We start from the raw sequence: 12292 nt of genomic DNA, 5'->3' as shown, positions 1-12292 counted from the left end.
AATTGTTTCTTTTCTTTTTTCTTCTTTTTTGAGATCGGAGACGGAGTCTCTCTCTTGCCAGGCTGGAATGCAGTGGCGCGATCTCCTCTCGCTGCAACCTCCGCCTCCTGGGTTCAAGTGATTCTCCTGCCTCTGCCTGCCGAGTAGCTGGGATTACAGGCACCCGCCACCACGTCTGGCTAATTTTTGAATTTGTTTAGTAGAGATGGGGTTCCAGGCCGGGCGCAGTGGCTCAAGCCTGTAATCCCAGCACTTTGGGAGGCCGAGACGGGCGGATCACGAGGTCAGGAGATCGAGACCATCCTGGCTGACACAGTGAAACCCCGTCTCTACTAAAAAATACAAAAAAACTAGCCGGGCAAGGTGGCGGGCGCCTGTAGTCCCAGCTACTCGGGAGGCTGAGGCAGGAGAATGGCGTAAACCCGGGAGGCGGAGCTTGCAGTGAGCCAGGATCACGCCACTGCACTCCAGCCTGGGCAACAGAGCTAGACTACGTCTCAAAAAAAAAAAAAAAAAAGAGATGGGGTTCCAGCATATTGGCCAGGCTGGTCTCTAACTCCTGACCTCAAGTGATCCGCCCACCTCGGCCTCCCGAAGTGCTGGGATTACAGGTGTGAACCATCGCACCCAGCCCCTCTTAATTGTTTCTGACTGAAATCTAGGCCGGGTTCAGCTGGCTGTTTTGCTGTCTCCCTTTTGTTCCTTATGTGGATGCAGTCAACCTGAGGCCCAACTGGCCTGGAAATCCATGACGCCTTCACTCACATGCCTGATAGCTCAGCGGAGATACTGGAGCTTCCAGGAGTGGCCAAGAGTTTCTCCATGCAGTCCAGGAGGGCAGGTGAATCTCTTCACTTCAGATAGTGGCTCAGTTCTCCAAGAGGGAGAGGTTCAAGGAGACAAGCTCCTGCTTGTATCATGCTTGTTGACATGTCATTGATCCCAGATCAGTGTGGGAGGCATTACACAAGGGTCTGAATATTGGGAGACAAAGTTATCTGGGGGCTGGGCAAGGTGCCTCACTCCTGTAATCCCAGCACTCTGGGAGGCCGAGGTGGGGGGATCACCTGAGGTCAGGGGTTGGAGACCAGCCTGGTCAACATGGTGAAACCCTGTCTCTACTAAAAATACAAATTAGCTGGGCATGGTGGCCGGTGCCTGTAGTCCCAGCCACTTGGGAGGCTGAGGCAGGAGGATTGCTTGAACTTGGAGATGGATGTTGCAGTAAGGTGAGATCACACCACTGAACTCCAGCCTGGGCAACAGAGCAAGACTCCGTCTGAAAGAAAGAAACAAGGAAGGGAGGAAGTGAGGAAAGGAGGGAGGGAGGGAGGGAGGGAAGGAGTCATCAGGAGCTCCTGATGTTAGGTTTCCCATATCAGCTGTCTTATACCAGCAGGTATGTGCCCTCATATGTATTCACACATTGGCAGCGGGTCTAGGAAAATTTCCTACAAATATGCAGTATTTCATTGATTCTAAGAAGAACCTGATTGAGATGGACGTGGTGGCTCATGCCTGTAGTTCCAGCACTTTTGGAGGCAGAGGTGGGAGGATCACTTGAGCCTAGGAATTTGAGATCAGCAACCTAGTGAGACACACTCTACCAAAATAAACAAACAAAAACAAATTAGCTGTGTGTGGTGGTGCACACCTGTAGTCCCAGCTACTTTGGAGGCTGAGGCAGGAGGCTCACTTGAGCCCAAGAGTTTTATGCTGCAGTGAACCATGATTGCAGCACGACACTGTCTCTAACGTAAGTAAATAAATAATAGTAATAGGCCGGGCGCGGTGGCTCAAGCCTGTAATCCCAGCACTTTGGGAGGCCGAGACGGGCGGATCACGAGGTCAGGAGATCGAGACCATCCTGGCTAACACGGTGAAACCCCGTCTCTACTAAAAAATACAAAAAAACTAGCCGGGCGAGGTGGCGGGCGCCTGTAGTCCCAGCTACTCGGGAGGCTGAGGCAGGAGAATGGCGTAAACCCGGGAGGCGGAGCTTGCAGTGAGCTGAGATCCGGCCACTGCACTCCAGCCTGGGCTACAGAGCGAGACTCCGTCTCCAAAAAAAAAAAATAAATAATAATAATAATAATAAAATAAAAAATTCAGAAGGACTTAATTGGGATAATCTTATAGTCAATTGTGTGACATAGTTTATACTTTGCCTTTTTTTCCCTTTTGTGGTACCTAAAATAATGCTATTTTTTATCACTGATGGCATCTGAGGTTTTGTTGACATATAAGATGTATATCTCAATTTGTATTGTTATGGAGTATATGGTTGTGTCCCTCTAAAATTCATTTGTTGAAACCATAAGCCCCAATGGGGTAGTATTTGGAGATGGGCCTTTGGGAGGTAGTTAGGTCATGAGGGTGGAACCCTCATGAATGGAACTAATGTCCTTGTTAGAAGAGACGGGAGAGTCCGGGCGTGATGGCTCATGCCTGTAATCCCAGCACGTTGGGAGGCCGAGGCAGATGGATCACCTGAGGTCCAGAGTTGGAGACTAGCCTGACCAACATGGAGAAACCCTGTCTCTACTAAAAATACATATTAGCTGGGCATGGTGGCACATGCCTGTAATCTCAGCTACTCGGGAGGCTGAGGCAGGAAAATCGCTTGAACCTGGGAGATGGAGGTTGCGGTGACCCGAGATTGCGCTATTGCATTGCAGCCTGGGCAACAAGAATGAAACTCCATCTCAAAAAACAACAACAACAACAACAACAAAAATGAAAACAAAAAAACAAAAAAGAAGAAGAGACAGGAAACAGCTTGTTTCTCTGCTGTCTACTCTGCCATATGAAGATGCAGTAAGAGGATGGCCATCGTGGGCAGGGCACGCTGGCTCATGTCTGTAATCCCAGCATTTTGGGATGGGAGGATGGGAGGATAGCTTGAGCTCAGGAGTTTGAGACCAGCGTGTGCAGTATGGTGAAACCCTGTTTCTATTAAAAAAAAAAAAAAAAAAAAGCCAGGTGTAATGGTGCACACCTGTGGTCCCAGCTACTTGAGAAAGTAAGGCGGGAGAATTGCCTGAGCCTGGGCGATCAAGGCTGCAGTGAGCTATGATTGCACTGCACTCCAGCCAGGTGACAGAACAAGACCTTGTCAAAAAAAAAAAAAAAAGAAGAAAAAGAAGAAGAAAGAAAACCATCTGCAAACCAGGAAGAGAGCCCTCATCAGACTTTGGAGCTGCTGGCACCTTGATCTTGGACTTCTCAGCCTCTAGCACTTGTGAGAAATGAATGTGTATTGTTTAAGCCACCCAGCCCACGGTATTCTATAACCCAAACTAAGATGCATATCAACACACACAAGTGCACACACCCACCCCACTAGCATGATAAAATGTCCCTCAGAAACTTTGTATATATATATACATTTTTTAAAAATAAGAACAGGGTCTCACTCTGTTGCTCAGGCTGGAGTACAGTGGTGCAATGTCAGCTCACTGCAGCCTCCACCTCCTACCTGGACTCAAGTGATCCTCCTGCCTCAGCCTCCTGAGAAGCTGGGGCCATAGGTGTGTGCCACCACACCCGGCTAATTGTTTTCATTTTTATTTTTGTAGATACAGGGTCTCACTGTGTTGCCCAGGCTGGTCTTGAACTCCTGGGCTCAAGGAATCCTCCCACCTCGGCCTCCCAAAGTGCTGGGATTACAGGCATGAGCAACTGCATCTGGCCATATATACTTATTATTATTATTTTGAGACCGGGTCTTAATCTGTCACCCTTGGCTTTCTGCAGCCTCTATCTCTTAGGCTCAAGCAATTCTCCCACTTCAGCCTCCTGAGTAGCTGGAACTAGAGGCACTTACCACCATGCCTGGCTAATTATTTTTTTCTTTTCTTTTCTTTTTTTTTTAGAGACTGTGTCTCACTATGTTGCCCAAGCTGGTCTTGAACTCCTGGACTCAAGTGATCCTTCCACCTCAGTCTCCCAAATTGCTGAGATTACAGGCATGAGCCACTGCACATGGTAGAAATTGAATTATTATAAGAAAAATTGGCCGGGCCCGGTGGTTCACGCCTGTAATCTCAACACTTTGAGAGGCCAAGGCAGGTGGATCATCTGAGGTCAAGAGTTCAAGATCAGCATGGCCAACATGATGAAACCTCGTCTCTACTAAAAATACCAAAATTAGCTAGGCATGGTGGCAGGTGCTTGTAATCCCAGTTACTTGCGAGGCTGAGGCAGGAGAACCATTTGAACCTGGGAGGTGGAGGCTGCTGTGAGCCAAGATCGCACCACTGCATTCCAGCCTGACAAGACTCTGTCGAAAAAAAAAAAATTAAAAATTAAAAAAAGAAGAATTACCAAGATCATCTTCAGTGGGAAAAGAATGGTTTAGGGGTGCAAGAACATCAGATAAGTAACAGCAAAATTATTTTTCCTGCTGTAATTTGAGTAACAACATTTTTTTTTTTTTTTTTTTTTTTTTTTTTTTGAGGCGGAGTCTTCACTCTGTCGCCCAGGCTGGAGTGCAGTGGCACCATCTCGGCTCACTGCAAGCTCCGCCTCCCGGGTTCGCGCCATTCTCCTGCCTCAGCCTCCCGAGTAGCTGGGACTACAGGCGCCCACAACCGCGCCCGGCTAATTTTTTTTTGTATTTTAGTAGAGCCGGGGTTTCACCGTGTTAGCCAGGATGGTCTCGATCTCCTGACCTCGTGATCCGCCCACCTCGGCCTCCCAAAGTGCAGGGATTACAGGCGTGAGCCACCGCGCCCGGCCAAGTAACAACATTTTAAAATTAAGTACTCGAAGTATTACCATTAAACTTTACACACTGACCATATTGAGCAAAACTGCCTTACTTTTTCTGTTTCACCTGCTTGGAGCTCCTTACTTATTGTTAGCCTGTTGATCACTCTTGGTTGTGAAAATACAAAGGCAGCTTTCAACCCCTGTGGTTCCTGTGGTGTTAGTGATAGATTTCCGCTGGGCTTATCCAAATATAACCAAAGATATAACCAGTATCAGAATGATTGTGCAAACTGACTTCTCTACAGAAACTGGCATTGCGTCCAACTTGCACCATGAAGCGTCTTCTCTTAACATCTACCAGGTGTATATTTAATATACACGAGCTATATTTACAGTTATATATTATGAAGAACCACAGCTAACTCACAGGCCCTTTGGGAGAATTAGAAATAGATGCTCCCTCCCCAAACCATCTGTCAGAAAATCATGCGAGATACTGACATTAGAACATGACACTTTACTGCCATCTGCTGGGAAGCTGTGGTAAAAAAGCAAATCTACAATGGGAGGTGAATGGTATCACTTGGATTTTATTTATTTATTTATTTATTTATTTATGGACAGGGTCTCTCTATGTTGCCCAGGATGAAGTGCAGTGGCTATTCACAGGTGCTATCCCACCACTGATCAGCATGAGAGTCTTGACCTATGTTTCCTGGGCCGGTTCCCATTCCCAGGAAGTCATCATATTGATGCTGAACTTAGTGTGGACAGCCAATTGGCATAGTGCACTACAATCCAGAAGCCCTGGGCTCAAGCAATCCTCTTGCCTCAGCCTCCCAGGTAGCTGGGACTACAGCAGTGTGCCACTGTGCCCAGCCACGTGGAATTTTGAAGCGCACAATCAGAACACCATATGGGACAATCTTGGAGTATTAAACAGGAGGTTAGCAAACTGGCCAGGAGAGTGGATGCTGGAACCAGGCTTCTTGGGTTGAATTGTTAGCTCTGACTCTTCCTAGATGATGACATAGAGCATGTGATGTAACGACTCTCAGTCTCATTTCCCAATCTGTAGATAAGAATAGTCATAATACCGATTCCATTGGATGGAAATGTGAACTCTGAATATCTGAGACAGGTCTCAATGAATTCATAAAGTTTATTTTGCCAAGGTTGAGGATGTGCACCTGTGACACAGCCTTGGGAGGTCCTGACAACACGTGCCCAAGTTGTTCGGGGTACAACTTGGTTTTATATATTTCAGGGAGACATGAGACATCGATCAACATATGTTAAGATGTACTTTGGTTCTGTCTGGAAAGGCAGGACAATACAAAGCAGGGAGGAGGCATACAAGTCACAGGTAGGTGAAAGACAAACGGTTGCCTCCTTTTGAGTTTCTGGTTAGCTTTTCCAAAGAAGGCGATCAGAGTATGCCTCTGTCAGTGAGCACAGGGATGACTTTGAATAGAAAGGGAGGCAGGTTTGCCCTAAGCAGTTCCCAGCTTGACTTTTCCCTTTAACTTAGTGATTTGGGGCCCCCAAGATTTATTTTCCATTCACAGAAGTAATGATTAAGTGTGCCAGTGCATATAAAGCCCTCAAAGTAGTGTCTGGCACAGGGTGAACACCATATGAGTGTTTGCTACCTTAATACTTTAAAATTTACTTAACAAATACTTGCTAAGTGGCAGGTGCAGTTGTAACATCTCCACAAATATTAACCCTTTTAATCCTCCTAACAACTCTCTTGGGACAGATAACAGCATATGTGGAGGGCTAACCCCAGCCAGCATAATGGGACATGTGAGGGTATAAATTCCAATACTGGGCACGGTGCTGCACGCCTGTAATTCCAGCTACTCAGGAGGCTAAGGTGGGAGGATCGCTTGAGGCCAGGACTTGCAGAGCAGCCTGGGCAACATAGCAAGATCCCATCTCTATTTTTTTTATTTTTTATTTTTTTGAGATGGCGTTTCCCTCTTCTTGCTCAGGCTGGAGTGCAGTGGCATGATCTTGGCTCACCGCAACCTCCACCTCCTGGGTTCAAGCGGTTCTCCTGCCTCAGCTCCCCAAGTAGCTGGGATTACAGGCATGCACCACCAAGCCCGGCTAATTTTGTATTTTTAGTAGAGACGGGGTTTCACCATGTTGGTCAGGCTGGTCTCGAACTCCTGACCTCAGGTGATCCGCCCGCCTCAGCCTCCCAAAGTGCTGAGATTACAGGCGTGAGCCACCGCGCCCGGCCTAAATTTTTTTAAAAAAAATTATCCAGGGGTGGTGGTGCGTGCTTATAGTTCCAGCTACTTGGGAGGCTGAGGCAGGCGGGTCACTTGAGCCCAAGAGTTGGAAGCTGCAGTGAGCTATGATTGCACCACTGCACTCCACCCTAAGTGACAGTGTGAGACCCTGACTCTTAAAAAAAGGGAGGTGGGGAAAGGAAAGAAAAATAAATTCTTCTGCATTTATATGGGCAGTAGGGGGAGAAAATAAAACGAAGTTCAGTAGGCACGTGCAGATATAGATCCCTTTCTGGGACACGTGACTGGAATCTCCACACTCCAGAGGGTTTCTATAGATTGCCCAAGAAGGAATGAAGACTTTGGGGAATGGGAAGGTGGTTCACGATTCATAATATCTTACAGGACTCTCGAAGATTGGGGTGGGCGCTGCGTGTGATTGTGTGTGAGGCTAAGCAGATGGCAGGGGAAACTCGCTGGAGCCCAGCCTCCTTGGGGTCCACCCTGGTACCCAGCAGAATGAGAGTTAGAAGGTGCGGCCAGTTCAGCACCGCGGAGAGCTCCGGGACAGGCGCTGATCCCGGGCCTCTGAGCCCAGTCCCCGGCGCTCCCAGCCCTTCCCGCAGGCCCCGCCCAGATGTAAAGCTTCGTCATCCCGTTTAAAGAGACCAGGGCGGCCTGGGCGGGGATGACACCGCGTCCAGCTGTGGTTACAGACTAATTCTCCCACAGAGACTCAGGCTGGCTTGGTAGGGAAGAGGACTTTATTGGGATGTTAGTAAGGAAACATGAGAGGGTGAATTCCAGGGAAATAGACACTAGGACCAAGGTGTCGGTCACCTTAAGGATCCATAAATTAACTTAAAAAATAAATTAAGGTGAGGAGGTGCCACATGGGGAGGCTGCTGGGACTATCTGGGAATTCTTAGGGATGGAATTTGGAATTGGAAAGGGGAAATAAGAATTTCCAGCCCTCTCACAGAAGGGTGTGAAATGATCACTTCAAGACTCCCGGCTGCCCTAGGCTGGGAGTTGGGGTTCTGGGGCTCCAGGAAGAGGGGAGGTCTGGGTTCGGCTGGAGGGGTGAAGGGGGACGGGTCAGGGTCGTTCCTCCAGGAAGCGGTAGGTGGGGTTCTCATAGCCGTGCCGCTGCAGTTCGCGGAGCTGCTGCTCCTCCAGGGTCAGCATGGGGTCCACCTGCAACCGGCAGGGGAACGACAGGACAGTGGGGTGCGGGGGCGGGACTGCCCGCAGGCCTCTCAGCCTGCCCACACCCGGGCTCAGGAACTCTTCCCACGTGCCGCCCTCGTGGGTCTCACCTCCACTACGCCATGGCTGATAGCCCCGTAGGGCTTCTTCCTGCGCAGGAGCAGCATGGAGAGGACGATGAGGGAGCCTCCGCCCGCTCCCATGATCAGCAGACCCGACACAGCCTCACGGGACACCCCTGTCCCAGCTGGTGCCTGCAGGGAGAGGAGATGGGGCAGAGGGCGTCTTTGAGGGACCCGTGTGGCTTTGGGAATCACAGCCTGGCTGCTGACCTCTGGCCTCTTCCCCTAGGTACCCGGCTGTTCCTCCTCTTACCAGCTCATCCCTCTGAATCTCCGATGAGTGGAAAGGGAAACCCCTTGGAACAGACGCATTCACCTGGTGGAGCAGGAGGTGTCAGGGACCCAGAAGCCTGGCGCCCGCCTCCTCCTCCCCAGCGGCCCAAGAGAGCGTCCCCCAACCCTCTCATTTTCTTTTTTTTCTTTTTTTTTTTTTTTTGAGACGGAGTCTCACTCTGTCGACCGGGCTGGAGTACAGTGGCCGGATCTCAGCTCACTGCAAGCTCCGCCTCCCGGGTTTACGTCATTCTCCTGCCTCAGCCTCCCGAGTAGCTGGGACTACAGGCGCCCGCCACCTCGCCCGGCTAGTTTTTTGTATTTTTTTAGTAGAGACGGGGTTTCACTGTGTTAGCCAGGATGGTCTCGATCTCCTGGCCTCGTAATCCACCCGTCTCGGCCTCCCAAAGTGCTGGGATTACAGGCTTGAGCCACCGCGCCCGGCCAACCCTCTCATTTTCTAGGATCTCAATTCCATGTCCTCAGCTCCCTCTTCCCTCAGGACAAGGAATCTAAGCCCCCAGCATCTCCTCCCTCATACCCAGCAGTATAGGCCCCACTCTTGTTCCCCTTTGGGAGCCCACAGGTCTGACCAACTTACCTTTTGCTCATACTGTTCCAGCGGGGACATCTTCTCTTTCTCAGGGGATGCAGCGTCTTGTTCTGTGGACCCTACCCCCAAGTCTGATCTCATTCTTTTTTTTTTTTTTTAGACAGAATCTCACTCTGTCACCCAGGCTGGAGTGCAGGGGCATGATCTCAGCTCACTGCAGCCTCAACTTCCTGGGCTCCAGTGATCCTTCTATGTCAGCCTCCTGAGCAGCTGGGACTACTGACATGCCCCACCACACCCAGGTAATTTTTAAATTATTTGTATGTACAGGGTCCCATTATGTTGCCCAGGCTGGTCTCAAACTCCTGGCCTCAAGGGATCCTCCTGCCTCAGCCTCTCAAAGTGCTAGGATTACGGGTGTGAGCCACCAGCGCCTGGCCCTATTTCATTCTTTAGGGTTCAGAGGAGGGGCTTGGAAAGTATATCGGACTCTACCCCAGGGAGTCTGAGGTTCCCAATGGATGGACCCTGTTTCCTTCTGGGTTCAGGGATTAGTGGGATTTGGAGGCTGGGGTTAACTACGAGACACTCACCTTTTGGAAGGGTCATGGGGGTGTCTGCTGGAAGCCAGAGGAAGCAAGGCAGTGGAAGAGTGAAGAGAGGAGGGTTATCAGCAAAGAAAGGTGGAGAAACATCCTCCCAGGGACCAAGAATGAGGATGGGGGATCCTACAGAGGCCTCCGCAACCTCAGACATTCCTCCCCATCCTCTCCCAGTCACTGTGGTGGTGAAGACACCCTCAGACTCTAGGGGATTACAGATTAAGCTGGGGCATGTTCCCCAATGTCTGGGGTCACCTATATGTGGGCTCACTCACCATCCTTGGAATCTGGAGGCTGCAGCCCACCCTTGTCCTCACTGCTGCCCCCAGGGGCAGGGGCTTCCAATTCACTGGGACCCAGGTATTCAGAGTGGAGGAGTTCCTCTGAGGGGGAGATGCAGAAAGGTGGCTGAGGTAGTGAGCATTGGGGTGAGTGAAGGGCACCCTAACAGTAGAGCAACTGGGGGATCGTGCAGACAGCAGAGTCAGCCCCAAGTGTGGGATAGCCAGAAGTGTGATCTGAGAAAGTGGGAAGCTGGAGGGAGGCACTGCTGGCAGGAAGGATGGAGGCTGAAGTTTCAAGATTATGGCTTTTTTTTTTTTTTTTTTTTTTTTTTTTGAGACAGAGTCTCACTCTTGTTGCTCAGGTTGGAGTGCAATAACGTGATCTCAGATCACTGCAACCTCCACCTCCCGGGTTCAAGTGATTCTCCTGCCTCAGCCTCCTGAGTAGCTGGGACTAGAGGCAAGTGCCACCACACCTGGCTAATTTTTTAATTTTTAGTAAAGATGGGGTTTCACCATGTTGGCCAGGCTGGTCTCGAACTCCTGACCTCAAGTGATCTGCCTGCCTCAGCCTCCTAACACGCTGGGATTATAAGCGTGAGCCACTGCGCCCAGCTCAAGATGATAGCTTTCTTAAATACCAGGAGAATCAGGGTTATGTGTGAGATATCCAGGAGGAAGCCACAATAGATCTGGGGGCTGTGGTAGGTCACACTTTCTGGTATGCATATAGGTTCCTTCCCTTGAATCTGGACTGGATTTGTAACTTGTTTTAACAAATAGAATGTGCACCCAAGCCTTAAGACCTAGTAACTTCCACTTTGATGTCTTGGAGAGCATGAACGGCCAAGTAGGGAATCCAGCTACCCTGCTGGTGAGACCACATGGAGAGGCTCCATGGAGAAGAGAGGCCGTGAGCCTCCTTGGAGAGGGAGAAAGGTCCGTTTGTGCTAGACTCCCAGCCCCCAGATGATCTGCTAGCTAAATACAACTGCATGCTTGACCACTGGCAAGACCACTAGAAGAACCACTCTGCTGAGCCCAGACTGGATGGCAGAATCAAGAACAAAGAAAAATGGCTGTTGATTTTCACTGCTAAGTTCTGGGCTGGTTTGTTACAGAGAAATAAATGAAATTGGGGGGATCAATATTTAGGAGTCAAGATCTGCCCTCAGAGTTCTGGAATGGGGGCCGGGGTAATAGGCACTCACGGATTTGGGGCCGCAGCTCCTGAGCCAGGTGAGGGTTCTGGTCAAGCAGGCCCAGGCTCTGATTCACCCTCTCCTCAATCACCTGAAGGTGGGTCTGCACCTGTGGGGAGTGGACATGAAGGATGAGCTGGGCAATGCAGGCTGGACACGAGGAAACTGAGGCAGTATGAAGGAGGAATTCAATAGCGGCCAAGGAAAAGCGGCACATGCAATGGACAGGACGTGTGGCACAAGGGTCAGGAACTGGGCCATAGGAGAAGGAAATTGAAGAATGAGGTCCAAGGAACAGAAAGCGGGGTTTGAGGGGATTCCAGAGACAGGGATTGAGGACTGGAGGGTCATACAGATGACATAGTTCAAGGCAAGATTTGGAGTTCAAGAGCACAGAACGGATTCCATAGACAGAAAGAAAACATCCAGGAAAGGGGAATTCAAATTTGAGCACACAGAACAGGGGTTCCAGGGAAAACAAGGGGAGTTATGGAGAAAGGAGGTCAAGGGACAGGAAGAGGGTTCAAGGAACAAAGGGATTCTCGACTGGGCACAGTGGCTTATGCCTGTAATCCCAGCACTTTGGGAGGCCGAGGTGGGCGGATCACCTGAGGTCAGGAGCTCGAGACCAGCCTGGGCAACACGGCAAAACCCTGCCTCTACTAAAAATACTAGATTGGTGCAAGTTATTGGGGTTTCTGGCCAGGCACGGTGGCTCGTGCCTATAATCCCAGCATTTTGGGAGGCCAAGGTGTGCAGATCACCTGAGCTCAGGAGTTCGAGATCAGCCTGGCCAAATGCTGAAACCCAGTGTGTACTAAAAATACAAAAATTAGCTGGGGTCAAGTGTGGTGGCTCACACCTGTAATCCTAATACTTTAGGAGGCCAAGGGTGGATCACCTGAGGTCGAGTTTGAGACCAGCCTGACCAATATGCTGAAACCCCGTCTCTACTAAAAATACAAAAATCAGCCAGATGTGGTGACACCTGCCTGTAGTCTCAGCTACTCGGGAGGCTGAGGCAGGAGAATAGCTTGAACCCGGTAGGTGGAGGTTGCAGTGAGTCCAGATCACGTCACTGCACTCCAGCC

At 50.0% G+C, this 12292-nt stretch overlaps 1 protein-coding gene across 3 annotated transcripts in view; it reads right to left on the bottom strand.

The window, feature by feature from the left end:
- Positions 1–7702: 7702 nt before the first annotated feature.
- Positions 7703–12292, bottom strand: part of APLP1 (amyloid beta precursor like protein 1) — a 32423-nt gene continuing 27833 nt past the window's right edge. For 2 of the 3 annotated variants that reach the window (XM_050768740.1, XM_050768739.1), the window contains 7 exons: positions 11211–11310; positions 9991–10098; positions 9707–9733; positions 9162–9232; positions 8541–8603; positions 8276–8419; positions 7703–8153 (listed from right to left, as the gene is read on the bottom strand). In XM_050768740.1, coding sequence (XP_050624697.1) covers positions 8055–8153; positions 8276–8419; positions 8541–8603; positions 9162–9232; positions 9707–9733; positions 9991–10098; positions 11211–11310 — 612 coding nt within the window. In that variant the 3' untranslated portion in view covers positions 7703–8054. The remainder of the gene's footprint in view (positions 8154–8275; positions 8420–8540; positions 8604–9161; positions 9233–9706; positions 9734–9990; positions 10099–11210; positions 11311–12292) is intronic. The other variant, XM_050768741.1, reaches the window with a different exon arrangement.

This window comes from Macaca thibetana, chromosome 19, assembly GCF_024542745.1.
Source record: "Macaca thibetana thibetana isolate TM-01 chromosome 19, ASM2454274v1, whole genome shotgun sequence".
Classification (NCBI taxonomy): domain Eukaryota; kingdom Metazoa; phylum Chordata; class Mammalia; order Primates; family Cercopithecidae; genus Macaca; species Macaca thibetana.
Note: the sequence above shows the minus strand (reverse complement) of the source record. Positions and strands in the feature narration are given on the sequence as shown.